The sequence below is a fragment of the Rhinoderma darwinii genome, chromosome 6 (assembly GCF_050947455.1).
Source record: "Rhinoderma darwinii isolate aRhiDar2 chromosome 6, aRhiDar2.hap1, whole genome shotgun sequence".
In the NCBI taxonomy this organism is placed as follows: domain Eukaryota; kingdom Metazoa; phylum Chordata; class Amphibia; order Anura; family Rhinodermatidae; genus Rhinoderma; species Rhinoderma darwinii.
The window spans coordinates 28,843,700-28,858,541 of record NC_134692.1 but is presented as its reverse complement, the minus strand read 5'-3'; the positions used below and the strand labels follow the sequence as shown (position 1 = coordinate 28,858,541).

The following is a 14,842-nucleotide window of genomic DNA, read 5'->3' as shown; positions in this document are numbered from 1 at the left end:
GCACAATCGGGAAACCATCATGAATAAAAGTGATAAAACAGAATGGAATAGGCATAGCTATAAAAGGGGAAAACATACACAAGATACAGGAGTAGAGGGATTCAATATAAGATATGGAGTAAACGTCAGGCTTAGGCAAAACTAATGGGGGAGTGGATTGCACAAAAGCTAGTAAACTATTGGAACAAATGCAAGGCACAGGATACATGAGATAAAACTAATATAGCAATAGTAGCAGATGGATGTGTTATGAACATAAAAAATATGAACAATGTATACTGAAAAGATACAAACACAAGATAGTAGGAAAAAGTGAATAAAGACAATAATAAGGCACGTGTAATGGGGGGCAAAGATATGATATAGGGGTGTTGGCAGTACATTAAGACTGGATGTACATAGTCTTTGATTTTGGTATACAAACACTTTTTACAGACTTAGCTCAAATTGCTTTGCCGTACTAGTTAACCACACTAGATTTTTGGAGACAGGAAAAATATCCTCGAGTTTAATAAGCTCAAGCTTATGTTGCAACATGCCAATAGACCCAACGTATAAGATGTTCACCGTGCAAACTGGTGGGGCAGGATTATGGTCAGGGGAAAGTTTTTCTGGCACATATTAGGAACCCTGGTGCCACTCGACAAACAGACTGAATCCATTCCTCAAAACATTAGGTTATCCTACCCACAATTGGATACGCGTTTCTGCTAATATATCAAGTGATTGTTTGTCCATATGTTTTTTTTGCCCTGCACGCAAATGTTTTAAACACTGTACTGACTAAGGGGCTGTGGGTCTCCTCTGGCCATGGGCACCTGGGCACTGCTTTGATGCTCGAATGGCACATTATTATAACAGTTATAGTGTATGAAACTGTACATGAGAAATTTGTATTTTAATACCTATTAAGACTGACACATTATATTATTTTAGTACCAAGCACAAAGTTTGAACCCACCAGATTTCCGACATATAGAACATTTACAAAATCCTTCGACATGTTGGCATGTTCCATGGCCATGAAAATAGTGTTTAGAACAATGCAGATGGTGATAGCCAGGTCTACAAATGGGTCTGTCACAAAGAGCTCCATGATCTCTTTAAATCTCAGCCACAGATCACAGCAGTCCCAGATTAAAAAGGATTTAGCAAATTTATACCAACGAGGTGAACACTTCTTTTGTCTTGATTCTTTAAGTTCTGAAAATACAATAGGTCTTCTAAATGAGAAATAATGTTAATAAGCAATATTCTTTATTTGATTGAGTTCATGTATAGAGTTTCATTCATATCTTTAAAGCAGATCTGCCATTAGACTATGCTGCCCTATGTAAGAACAGCATTGTATGGGGACAGGTCCGCTCCCCTATTAGATAAAGCGGCACAAAAAAATAATCTACCATTCGGCTAATAGGAGTGCTCAAAGAATACCCAGGACTCATAGTTATGATTCCAGTGTATTTAAGAGGTGAGCACTCCCCCCGACACCCCTGTCCCTCTTGGCGGTGATTGACAGCTGGCCTGTCAATCACTCTGAGAAAGGCGGGTAGAGCGCTTCCCTCCTGAATATCCTGCACTCATAACTATGAGTTCGGCGTATACTTGATTTTTTTCTATTAGTCAAATGGCACAATATGAAATTACTGGTCGTCCATTGTATTCAATAGACATCTATGTTCCTCCAAAGCAGAGAGTCATTCTGTACGATTGGAGAGATGAATGATAGCAGGACCCCCACTACTAGCTCAGCATAAGAGAAGGGACTGTGAACATTGGACAACTCCTTCAATACATACATACATTACAACAAAAACTCCAACAGATATTTTTAATTTACCAGCTGAATGCATCGTTGTGCAAAAGTAATTTATCAAAAATGTATATGCAGACATAGTTTTATGTTCAAAAGTCAAACACCGAAGAAAGAATTATTGGCTTTACATGATAGGCACAGCGTCAAGTCTTCATAGGAAAACTCAGCAGTGCCAAACAGGTCCCAGATTAAAACATTTCGGCAAGTGCCAGGACGCATTTTATTAGAGATAACAGTAAATATAAGTGGAGAAGGGACTCTAAGTGGGTATGAATTATAAATTATGAAATGCTTTAAATGGCTGTTCAAACCCGTATAGACTTGGGGGCTCTGAGCGGGGGATTCCCCTCTATCACATCCATATGTCCTAAAAGGGACAACGCAATGCTTTTAAGGACGATCTAATTGGCTTCTGTGTACAAATAATCCACTTGTTATGTGCACTAGTTTTCAAATATGAGGCCCAGAATATATTAAGACAAAACATACCCTAAATATGTAGCAGAAAATCACTGTGTATAAATGAAATATGTCAACTGAAGAAGACTTGTCCTACCTTCCATTGCAGTTGTTAAAATAGTAGCAATACTTTGAGCCCTTTGTCTGACAGATAGATTTTCCAACATATCCGCTGAGATTTTGTATGAGCTTGGTCTTCTTTTATTTACTTCTGTTTCTGTTGTGGTACCCTAGAAACCAGGCACATAGTCATTCAATCTGTGTCAAGCATATGTCTAGTGCAAAAACAGAGTGGTTTTGGTGCAAAAGTTTTCTATTTTGTATCACGTGTCTGTTACACCATGTGTAATGTTCATCTGATATGTTTTTTGTTGAAGAAGTTGTCAGACAACCCCTTTGATGAGAGTCATGGCTCCCGAGAAGTGTCCAGCTGCTGGGAACCCCAGTGACCAACTGTAATATGTTGGGAAACCCAGCAGCAAGGAAATGAAACATTACATAGTTCTTACTGAAATCACTGGGAAGTTGACGTTGGCAGCTCATTGCTTCTGTGGTATGTGGTATTGCATGAGAATAATATATTCAAATAGTGAGGGCCACTGATTGATAGCCACTCTGGCACATAGGGGGTAGTCATGAGTGGGGGACCCCCTCTCTATGATGGTCATATGCCCTATTGGGAAATACGGAAAGGGTTTGTAGAGACGAGACAACCCTTTTAATACTATCTAATATTAAATACAAGACCAAACTACCGTAATTGCACACAACTTCTCATATTTACAGCACTGTCCAGCTTTTCATCTATTAAATTACATTATTAAGTTATACATTTTTCAGTGTCAGAAAAAAATAGGAAATGTGGATTAAACATTAAGATGAAAACAGTCTAACAAATATACTAGTAAAAAAAAAAAAAAAGTTTACAAAACTGGTGTTCAAAAAGTGGGGCTCAACCATGGCTCCCAAGTCCTGGTAGACCATGAAAACTGTTACCATCAGTTAAATAGCTTTCATCTTTGAGAGGTAGGAGAGAATCATGCTCAGCTTCCTTCAGATCTGTAAAATGCAGTTGTTTCTGCTCATTTTCTAATTTTTTGATTAGGAAATAAATTCATTCTGCAGGAAGACAGATACTATAAGAAACTGCAGCAAAAGTCAAGACGTACAAAAAAATATAGAAGTTCCTGGTGCTCTGAGAACAATAGGCGGACCATCCCAGAGCCCAGACTTCAACATCACTCAATGTGTTTCAGATTACATGAATCATGGGAAGCAGAAAATGATTCCAACTTCTAAGATTGAACCTTGGGAGATATTTACAAGAAGCCTAGAAAATATCCCTTCAGATGTGTTAGTAAAACTGATAGAAAGTCTCTATCGATGGCGGATGGACGCGCAATAAAGAGAAAGGGTAGACACAAAATACTGCAAAATGTTGAATTTAGTTGCTGAGGCTTCTGCGTAATTTCTATTAAATAAATATGTTCTATCCTGACACCGAAAAATGTATCATTTGTACTTATTGGTCACTTTGGTGAAAAATTGCATAAATTAATGGGTGATCTCTATAATTATTTTCTACTGTCCTCATATAAAAGTCCATAGAGACCCAGCCGTCCTCAACAGTCTCCCAGCTATTAGATGCCAGGTTCAAAGATTATAAATAGCATTAAGCAGGTTGGAGAAAGAGAAGAAGTATGAAAGGGACTTGACATATTGCAGCTTCAGGATGACAACAGTTATTGGACTTTATAGGAGATAAAGTGCATTACACGCGGCTCCTTCTCTGGAACATAAACAGAGAAAAAGTATAATGGAAAGATTTGCACCTTTTCTATGTTTTGGACCCACTCCTGGTTTTGACTTACAAATACTGACGAAAATATTGTCGCTACAGATTTAATGCATTTTTTATGAAAAAAAAGCCTTACTCCATAAGTGACAGGTTCTGTTTCAAGATGTAGCAGAGCTGTGTTTTTATTTTAATTTGATACTACTTATATCATAATAAAAGGTTTCCAATTTCAGGCCTCGCAAAATTTAGGATTATCATTTCATTTTGGCTAGCTTGGCCATGAAATGCCAGATTAATAGAATATTAGTATATTAACTGGTTTCCGACTGCCCACGGTATTTATACTGCGGGCGGTCGAGGTCCTTAATACCCGCGCTATAGTAGATCCACGCCGCAGGCTTTAGCTGGCTCAAAATATGCGTCAAATACATGCCATGTGAACAGGGCCTAACAGTGACAGTCCCAGTTACATTGGAAAAACATGAAAATTAAAGTCCCCCAAAGGTCATTTTTGACCTTTGAGAGACAAGCCATAATAATAAAAATAAAAAGTAAAATAAAGTAAAAAATTAATTATATAATATAAATACACATAAAATATGAACCCCCCAAAAAAGTTCCCCATGTCAATCATTGTCGTAACGATAGCCCTGACCTAATTACCCTAAAATAGACATGTAATATATCAAAATTTACGGTAGACAATGACGATCACAAATAAATGGTCTATTTTAGGGTAAAACTATATGATCAGCCAATCAAATCTTAGATCCTTCTGCTACGGCGGTGAGTGACATCATCACGTCGTACGTGACCTGCGTGACCCCATGCTATGCTCACTGGAGAACGCCCCCTTACCATGTGGCTAAAACTACGTATGAGGTAAATACATACCTACGGGAAACAACCGTTTACCGAGGAACTCTGCTATGAAGAGAATACCGGAGAATACCTTATTCTTCATCTACATGACTGGAGCCGTACTAAGGTAATTCTGGTCAGTTGACTTTGTGGTTTGCTGCCTTCCTCTCAAGTGGAAATACAGCGCAATATCCTAATACCAAATGGAGATTACTCTATGTATATCATTACTTGATTGAATTAGCCCGATTGGCTATAAGACCAGAGGATAGTTATATAGGTTTAAAAACCCAGGATCAATTTGGATTTGAAGTTTGGGGCATTTACTTTGAAACTACAGGAAAAATATTTATTCAAACTTATAAACATCGAAGTCACTCCATTAAAACATCTATATTGTTATTTCCTATTGCTCCGTTGAAATGGTTTATAGAGCTATTTAAAGGGAAGGTGTCACGAAAAAAATATTTTTTATATAATATTGCTTTTAGTATGATTTTAAAATACATTTTATTTATTTGTGTTCTTGTGTTGTACTTTTAACTTTTTTCTTACTTTTACTTCTCTATGGGGGCTGCCATTTTTTTTTGGTGATGGTGTTTGGTTTCATGGTGTTTGGCTTTGTACATTGTCTCTGAAACTTTGATATAATATCTTTGATCTTTCATCATGTTTTTCCATATGTGTTTGTAACCTTCCTCCTCTATTTTGGGGTTATATCATGTGGCACCACTACCACTATACATTTCCATACACTTGGCCAGGTTTTTCTAGTGAACTCTGTTCAACCATATGGTAATTTTATAATTATTTCCATTATCTCCTTGGTCATGTACCGAGTAAGGGCTCATTTACACAAGCGTGTTATATGTCCGTGCAACGTGCGTGATTTTCACAAGCATCGCACAGACCTATATTAGTCTAAAAACTCACGACCTGTTCTATATTTGGGCACTGTTCACTGAACACGCACCCATTGAAGTCAATGGGTGTGGGAAAACCACGCATGTCACACGGAAGCACTTCCGTGGGACAAGCGTGATTCACGCAACAGCACTGAAAAGGATGAATGAAAACAGAAAAGCACCACGTGCTTTTCTGTTTACAAACATCCAAACGGAGTGTCATAATGATGGCGGCTGCACGAAAATCACGCAGCCGCGCATCATACGGGGCTGACACACGGAGCTGTTAAGTGCCTTTTGCGCACGCAAAACGCTGCGTTTTTTGCGTGCGCAAAACGCACACGCTCGTGTAAACCCGGCCTAACACTAACTCCTTAGACACTATATTAACTAAATGCAATTATTATATTTCCTACTTTATCCTAGTGTGTGCTGGTTATGTCCGGGAATTTGTTTTTCTTTTCTTTATTCTTTAAAACTGTATGATTACCAGAAAAAAATTAGCTGAAATTTAAAAAAGCACAATTTTTTTACTATTATTTTCAAACTATAAGTCTTAAAATACTAAAATAGCAAAAAGGATGTATATTAAAAAAAAAACCTTAATTGTCTATCACGTCGCTAGCCCAACAAATAAAAACGTTATAGGAGTTTAACTAACGTGTGTTAAAATGGCTAAACGGTGTCTGGTCCTAAAACAACCCGACCCTGAACTGGTTAATGATTAGGTTGCACATTATTCAGTGGTGAACTTACAGTAGAGTAGTCTAGAACGAAGCATTAGAGGTCGTGGGCCCGATAAATACCATTATATACATGTGAGTTGGGTTAACAAATAACATTTGATTGTTGCTTCTTTGGCCTAATTCACACGAACATATTTTACGTCCGTGTAACGGGCGTCAAAACAGCGACCATCACGGACGCATGTATTTCAATGTGGCCGTTTACACAGCATTTGCTCTATAGGCACAAGTCTATGGGGATCCGTGAAAACGGAACCCGCACGGGGGCACCTCGGACATGAAAAACGTGTGAATCTAGCTTTACTGTTGTTTTTTTGTGTGTTTTTTGCAGGTGTGCTCTAACTATCCAAGGGGCTACGAGTCCCTACTGACCATAGGTCCTTGGGTACTGCCCCAATACCTAAATGGCCCCTGACCTTCATTTTGTATAAATTCAAGACCTGGTTGCAATGTGAATAACACAGCTGGGCTTGATATTGCAGCTATTATTAATAGAGTAATTTCCTGCAAAATGTTTCAGGTACTTTAGGAAATCAGGACCTTTTATACATCCACCGGCTCACTAATTTTCCAAGATCTTGACTATTGTAAACCTGACACATTTATATTGGTACATCGCTCATAATTGCAGTAGAATTAACAGAGAGGAAAATGCTACACAGGGGATTGTATGAACCTTTGAAAGTCATTTCTTTCCTTGAACTGTACATTCCCCAGTGGTTCAGCTCTAATAACAATGCGCCCACACAATCCTTAAAATAAGACACTTATGGGTAGTTTGACGTCTGTTTCACCTCAGAATTTCTTACTTGTACTGTATGATTTTCTAAGTAATTGATAAAATAGAATAACTTGCAAAATATTTCGATTAATATTTAGATGGGAATTATTTTAAAAAATCGACAAAAAAAAAATGAATGCACATTTTTCACGCGTATGCAACGCTATAAAATAAACGCTGTTTGTTAAAAATTTCCTACATTTTATGCTAATTATTTCGTAACTTAGAAAGCCACCACTAGGGGGAGCTGAGGAGCTTACTGTATACTGTTTATACATTAAACATTGAAAATTACCACAACTTGCATGTGAACCAAAAGTCGCCATGTAGCCTAAGACTAATTGTTTCAAATGCCAATGCCCATTTTGTATTTGGGCACATATATCCAAAACATTTACTAAATCTATTGTTTTATTGATTTGTGTTTTTTATTAATGAACATTTTTAACCATCTTGTTTACATTATATAAAGGTTTGTTGGTTTCCTAAAAAACGAGACCCAGAATGACAAAGAATATACAAAACATTACCTAATTATCTTAAAGACAGTTCTCCTGACATGTCTATTTGTGTAAATACAGGGTGGGCCATTTATATGGATACACCTAAATAAAATGGGAATGGTTGGTGATATTAACTTCCTGTTTGTGGCACATTAGTGTATGGGAGGGGGGAAACTTTTCAAGCTGGGTGTTGACCATGGCGGCCATTTTGAAGTCGGACATTTTGTATCCAACTTTAGTTTTTTCAAAGGGAAGAGGGTCATGTGACACATCAAACTTATCGATAATTTCACAAGAAAAACAATGGTGTGCTTGGTTTTAACGTTACTTTATTCTTGCATGAGTTATTTACAAGTTTCTGACCACTTATAAAATGTGTTCAAAGTGCTGCCCATTGTGTTGGATTGTCAATGCAACCCTCTTCTCCCACTCTTCACACACTGATAGCAACACCGCAGAAGAAATGCTAGCACAGGCTTTCAGTATCCATAGTTTCAGTTGCTGCACATCTCGTATCTTCACAGCATAGACAATTGCCTTCAGATGACCCCAAAGATAAAAGTCTAAGGGGGTCAGATCGGGAGGCATTTCTTCTGCGGTGTTGCTATCAGTGTGTGAAGAGTGGGAGAAGAGGGTTGCATTGACAATCCAACACAATGGGCAGCACTTTGAACACATTTTATAAGTGGTCAGAAACTTGTAAATAACTGATGAAAGAATATCGTAACGTTAAAACCAAGCACACCATTGTTTTTCTTGTGAAATTCTCGATAAGTTTGATGTGTCACATGACCCTCTTCCCATTGAAAAAACTAAAGTTGGATACAAAATGGCCGACTTCAAAATGGCCGCCATGGTCAACACCCAGCTTGAAAAGTTTCCCCCCTCCCATATACTAATGTGCCACAAACAGTAATTTAATATCACCAACGATTCCCATTTTATTTAGGTGTATCCATATAAATGGCCCACCCTGTACTTTCCTATGAAATGATAATTCTGGGACATATTTTTTTTTTTTTTTTCATATCTCCATCATTCCTCTGTTATTCCTCCTGGAATTGTATGTTTCCAGAATGAATAAAAAAAGGGAAAGGCACAATGCTCCAAAATGGTAAGTTTATAGAGAATGCAGGTATTTACTTAAACAGACATGTCAGGGGAGCTGACAGGTCCTCTCTAAGAGGAAATTTGAATTAATTTGCAGAAAAATAATAATAGCTGATCCATATTAAAATAAAATATGATTTCCTGAGACCGTTAATGATGCCATAATTAAAGTTGGTCCTATGGCTGCTTGTTGGATATCTCGAGAAATAAGAATACCCCACAATGGTGCCTTATTAGAGCTGTGCACGGATTGGCTTTACTAGAGATCCCTGGATTTAATCCACTTGAATTAGGACAACAGTGAAGAACTCCAAACATGAGTATGTGAGTATGTATAGTATTTCCCTTTAAATAATTCCTGCTGCATATTTAAAATATCATTCATATTGGTTGTTGTGTCCACACTGTTACCTCTGGAAGAAGTTCAGCCCGTGCATATGAACCACTGACCAATGAAACAACTCCGTTACAGTCCACAGTACTGAGCATTTTACCATTCCTGATTGATGGACTGGTCTGGCTAAGATTGCTATTTAGCCGGTCTGTTCTCCCAGGCACAGACAGAGAAAGGTCCCTTCTACTGTCATTATCTTCAAAAGTGCTATGTTCATCATCAGCAAAATCATTCTCTGACCCTCCATCCTTCACATGATATCTGAACCTAAAAGCGTTGCTAATATGGATACTCGACCGTGTCTGCAAAAAATAACCACAGTGAAAATAAATTGAGATGTACAACAGGAAATTAAATGCTGAGTATATTACAGTTTAATGTTTTTACACATAAAGGGGTTTTCCCATGAGGGACAACCCATGAGGGGTTTAAAGGGGTTTAAAGGGGTTTTCCCATGAGGGACATTTATGACATATCCACAGGATATGTCATAAATATCAGATAGTTGCGGGTCCAACCTCTGGACCCGCACCTATCTCTACAACGGGTCCCCCTAATCCCCGTTCTAGCTTTTTGTGCTCACGCTGCCTCCTGGCCACTTACTGATTACATGGTCGGGAGTTACGGAAACAGCGTAATTTGCTGAGCTACGCTGTTTCCTTAACTCCCATAGAACTGAATAGTAGTTACGGAAACAGCATAGCTTTACGCTGCTTCCGTAACTGCCATTCACTACTATGGGAGTTACGGAAATAGCGTAGCTCAGCAAGTTACGCTGTTTCCGTAACTCCCGACCATGTCCCGACCATGTAATCTGGAAGTGGCCGGGAGTCAGCGTGAGCACAAATAGCTATAATGGGGTTTAGGGGGCACTGTTCTAGAGATAGGTGTGGGTCCCAGTGGGGGGACCCACATCTATCTGACATTTATGACATACGCTGTGGATATGTCATAAATGTCTCTGATGGGAAAACCCCTTTAACTTTAAATATATAAAGAGCAAATGAACTTGTTGGGGGATATTAAAGGGGTGTGTGAGATTAGAAAAAAGGGTCAGCTTTACAACTCCACTACTATCCATGGACAGTGTCTAGTATTGTAGCCCAGACCCATTCTAGCAGACAACCCCTATAAATATATAATTTATAATATATGAAACATGATTTACTGAGCTAAGCAATATACAACTAAACAATTAAAAATAATAAGACAATAATACTAAAGATAATTATTATATATTATAAAAAATAAATATTTTATTTAGATATTGTCTCCCATGGATGCGAAATACTGTACTTCTTTAAATCTCTATACATCAGTATCCATAGTCCATACCTTATATTAAAAAGTGCACAACCGCCCTTTCCCTGCAGTCTCTTCTTTTTAATACATTCACAATACAATGGCCTGGGGTACGGTTTGGAATCAGTCAAAATGTACTGTACAGTATTTTTCCATCATAATGGTCTACCTGCATTTCTTTGGCCAGTTCCGGATTTATTCTGTCTTCGGCATTCTTATTTGATAGTGTAGATGAGCTCACAGATAGATCATCCAGTTCCCCATCTTCACTTTCTTCTGATACTGTAGGCGCTTCTGCTGCAGCCTACAGTGAGAATTGGAGATTGAAAAGATAAACCTTAGATAAATAACCCCTTCACGACAGCCATACAGCTATATACGTTCCAACTGCCGATGCTCCGTGCAGTTGTCACGTATATAAACGTTGGCAGCCTGGAACGGGGTTTAATGTGTGCAGTGCTGCTTAATGTAACCAGAGCTGCACTTTCATATCTGTCGGGACTTTGAGATACCCAGAACCAGTGGCGGACCATCAGTAGGGCAGTTCGGGTGGCCACCCAGGGCCCAAGGCTCCCAGGGGACTCATGGCCAACCGAACTGCACATACCTGCACGGGCCCCCTCATGCCTTGTGGCGTCGCTAGCACCAGAGGGGGCCCCGGTGCTAGCGGCAGCCACATTCAGTTGTATCTGAGTCCTCAGGACTATATACAAGGGGAGAGGGGAGCACTGTGTGGCCCTATATAAGAGTGCTGTGTACCACTATATACAAGGTCCAGAGGATGCGCATGTGTCCGGCCGGAGCGGAAACGGGGCAAGGTAAGTACAATATATTTTTTTTTAGGGGGATAGCGCTGTGTGGCCCTATATACAAGGGAGAGGGGAGCGCTCTGTGGCCCTATATACAAAGGGGAGCGCTGTGTGCACCATATACAAGGGGAAAGGGGAGAACTGTGTGGCCCTATATACAAAGGGGGGAGTGCTGTGTAGCACTTTATACAAGGGGGGAGAGCGCTGTGTGGCCCTATATGCAAGGGGAGCGCTGTGTCGCCCTATATACAAAGGGGGAGTGCTGTGTGGCACTATATACAAGGGGGCTATGTGGCACTATATAGAAGGCGGGGCTGTGTGACACTATATGCAAGGGGGGACTCTGTGGCACTATATACAAGGGGGGACTGTGTGGAACTATATTCAAGAGGGGGCTGTGTGGCACTATTTACAAGAGGGGGAGGACTGTGTGGCACTATGCACAGGGGTATGTGTGTGGTGCTCTCTACAGGGGAGGTGTGAGGCGCTCTCTACAGGGGGGCTGTATAGTGCTATCTATAGGGGGCTGTGTTTGACGCTCTAAACTGCCTTGTTTTCATGTTGCGTGAATATAGCCTTATAGCCCTCTTCACTCTCCCCTCACAGCAATTCAGGCTGACGGAGAGAGAAGAGGACTAATGTTGCAGAGCTGTACAGTGTGTATATATATATATATATATATATATATATATATATATATACATGCATATTATATAGATAAATATATACAAAAAATATATATACAAAAATTGATTGATTGAAAAGTGATTTTTTATTTTTTTTAATTCTTTTTGTGATTTGCCTGCTCATAATAAAAACGAAAAACATGGAATTAACTAACCTAATCTAGAAAATGAAAGCCTCACAAGTAAAAAAACAAGGTAACAAAAGTTGTGGTATGCAAAGCAGATGCAAATATATTATAGTTTAAAGAAGTGCATATCATAAATTGGAAATTTGACCTGGACACATAGGCATCAATGACCCTTGATCATGAAAGGGTTAAAGAGGTTGTCTGCTTTGGACCAATTTCCTTTGTCAGAAGGATCCTCTTAGGGTGCCTCACAAGTGGGAGCCCCAGTGATCACTGGTAATCTGCGGGAAGCTGGTATACAATTTCCCTGCAGTGCCACTGCAGGAGAAATGTAACATTACATGGTTCCTATTGGGCTATCCATGTAAAGCATAGAGGTGTTGGGTCTTCCAGGGAGAGATGTTCCTTGTAGCTTCTCTCCGCTCCGCACTTTGATCTCAGAACCACCTGACACTTATACATAGATAAACGGCACTGCTTGGATGCTACTTGTCTCTTCCAGCAGAAGTAGTCTGTCACAGATCATTTTTACAGAAGGTTCCTTCTCCTCATTGATTGACATGTAGTCCTCTATTTTTTTTAAAAGTGGTAATTAAGCAGCTACAATATCTGACCATTGGGGAGCTTCCGGGACCAGAGCAGCGGCGAATGGGTTCTCATCGCTGGAATGAGGGGCATTCCTGTTAGTTTATTATTTTATACCCTCCCCTGCCCTCTGGCAGTATTTGAAAACTCTTGGAAAAAAACATTAATGTGTCAAAGCAGATGAAATCCAATCCCTAGGACAGATTCTATAATATATATAAGCAAATATATAATGAATTATAAAGTGTATGTAATAATGACAATGAATCAATGAAAATTACGTCATATAAATTCAAAATCTTGAATGTATAGATATTATAGATATAGACAGTGGCGTAGTTCTAGGGGTTGCAACGGTCGCAATTGCGACCGGGTCCCTAAGCTTCTGGGGCCCATAGGGCACCCGTAGCCACACAGCGCTGACAGCGCTGGGCCCGCTTCATTAATGCTGGAGCAAGGAGCTGACGGCTCCTTGCTCCAGCATTCCCTCTGCCATGAGCGGCTCAGCTCAAGCAGGCGCGATGTAGTGACGTCATCGTGCCTGTCTGCGCCGAGTCACTCACAGCACAGACCGGAGGGGAAGGATCCTCCACCCGTCGTGGGAACAGGGATAGGTAAGTAATTATGTTATTATTTTTCTATTAGGCACTATGGGGCATTATACTGGGTAGGGAAGGGGGATGATATGGTGGCAGTCATAAGAGCATTTTACTATATGAGGGGCATTATACTGTGGGGGGCATTATACTGTGGGGACAGCTATGGGGGCATTATACTGTATGGGGGGCATTATACTGTGGGGGCATTATATTGTGGGGGCAGCTATTGGGGTATTATACTGTGGGGGGCAGCTATGGGGGGCATTATACTGTGGGGGCATTATACTGTGGGGGCAGCTATGGGTAGCATTATACTGTGGGGGCATTATACTGTGGGGACAGCTATGGGGGCATTATACTGTGTGGGCAGCTATCAGGGGCATTGGAGGGCTCTACCTGAAAATGTTGCGTGTGAAACTGGACTTAAAGTGGTTTCAAAACTGAGATTTCTAATAAAAGAATAAATAAAAAGACAAAAAAATGACCTATCTGAGCTCACTTATATGAATTGGTATTGCTGGTGGTCCTGTACAAGTTACCTGAGCTTCCTCTTGTTGTTTTCTTAGCGTTTCCATTGTTTTCCTAAATTCATCAGATTTCTGCTGAGCTTCTTGTAATGTTGCCTGATTTTGTTCTTCATAAGCCATGGCAACCACGGCCAGAATTAGATTCACCAAATAGAAAGAGCCCAGAAAGATCACCAGCACAAAGAATATCATGTAGGTTTTTCCAGAAGCACGTAGGGTCTGTAGGAAGTTAGAGAGTTATACTATATGAGTATAGATGAATGCATTCAAAGGGCCTCATTTACCTGTTGGATGCCAAAAGAGTGTCCTTTTGTCATGCACTGAGCAGTAGGCGTTGGCATACTTTTTTCTTCACTATATAAAAATACATTGTAAAAAATGGTACCCTATGAGCGACACATGCCACTATATGCCTATACAATGGCATACATAGTAGCCTTTATAAGGGGCATACGTCAGGAAATACACCGACGTATACCTATAACGAAAGCCCAAAATGTTAGTGGACAGAACCTTAGTGAGCTGTGTTGCTGCGGTATTAAGGATTTAATAAGCTAAATGGACTCACAATCCATTTATTCTGCTTTTATACCATGTATGATATTTATGCGCTCCCGTATTTCTTTTTAGATGAAAAGGAGATTGGATTTCCTCAAGTAATATTTACTCTTTACCTTGTATCACAGTGGCAGTACAATTCCGTTCTTTGATCTAAAAAGACATACAAAAGAGCAGATGTACCATATGTAATATGAGAGACAAGCATGCAGGGGCATACAGAAGATAGAGGACTTCTGGGGTTTAAATCTCCCCCTTTGTGTCCTCACTTCTCC

At 39.7% G+C, this 14,842-nt stretch overlaps 1 protein-coding gene across 1 annotated transcript in view; it reads right to left on the bottom strand.

Moving 5' to 3' along the window:
* The window catches only part of LOC142655347 (sodium channel protein type 2 subunit alpha-like), a 99,174-nt gene that overhangs the window by 26,072 nt on the left and 58,260 nt on the right, over positions 1–14,842 (bottom strand). Inside the window, exons 10-14 of the mRNA XM_075829390.1 lie at positions 14,022–14,228; positions 10,845–10,979; positions 9,391–9,675; positions 2,373–2,505; positions 962–1,203 (exon numbers count right to left, since the gene is read on the bottom strand). Coding sequence (XP_075685505.1) covers positions 962–1,203; positions 2,373–2,505; positions 9,391–9,675; positions 10,845–10,979; positions 14,022–14,228 — 1,002 coding nt within the window. The remainder of the gene's footprint in view (positions 1–961; positions 1,204–2,372; positions 2,506–9,390; positions 9,676–10,844; positions 10,980–14,021; positions 14,229–14,842) is intronic.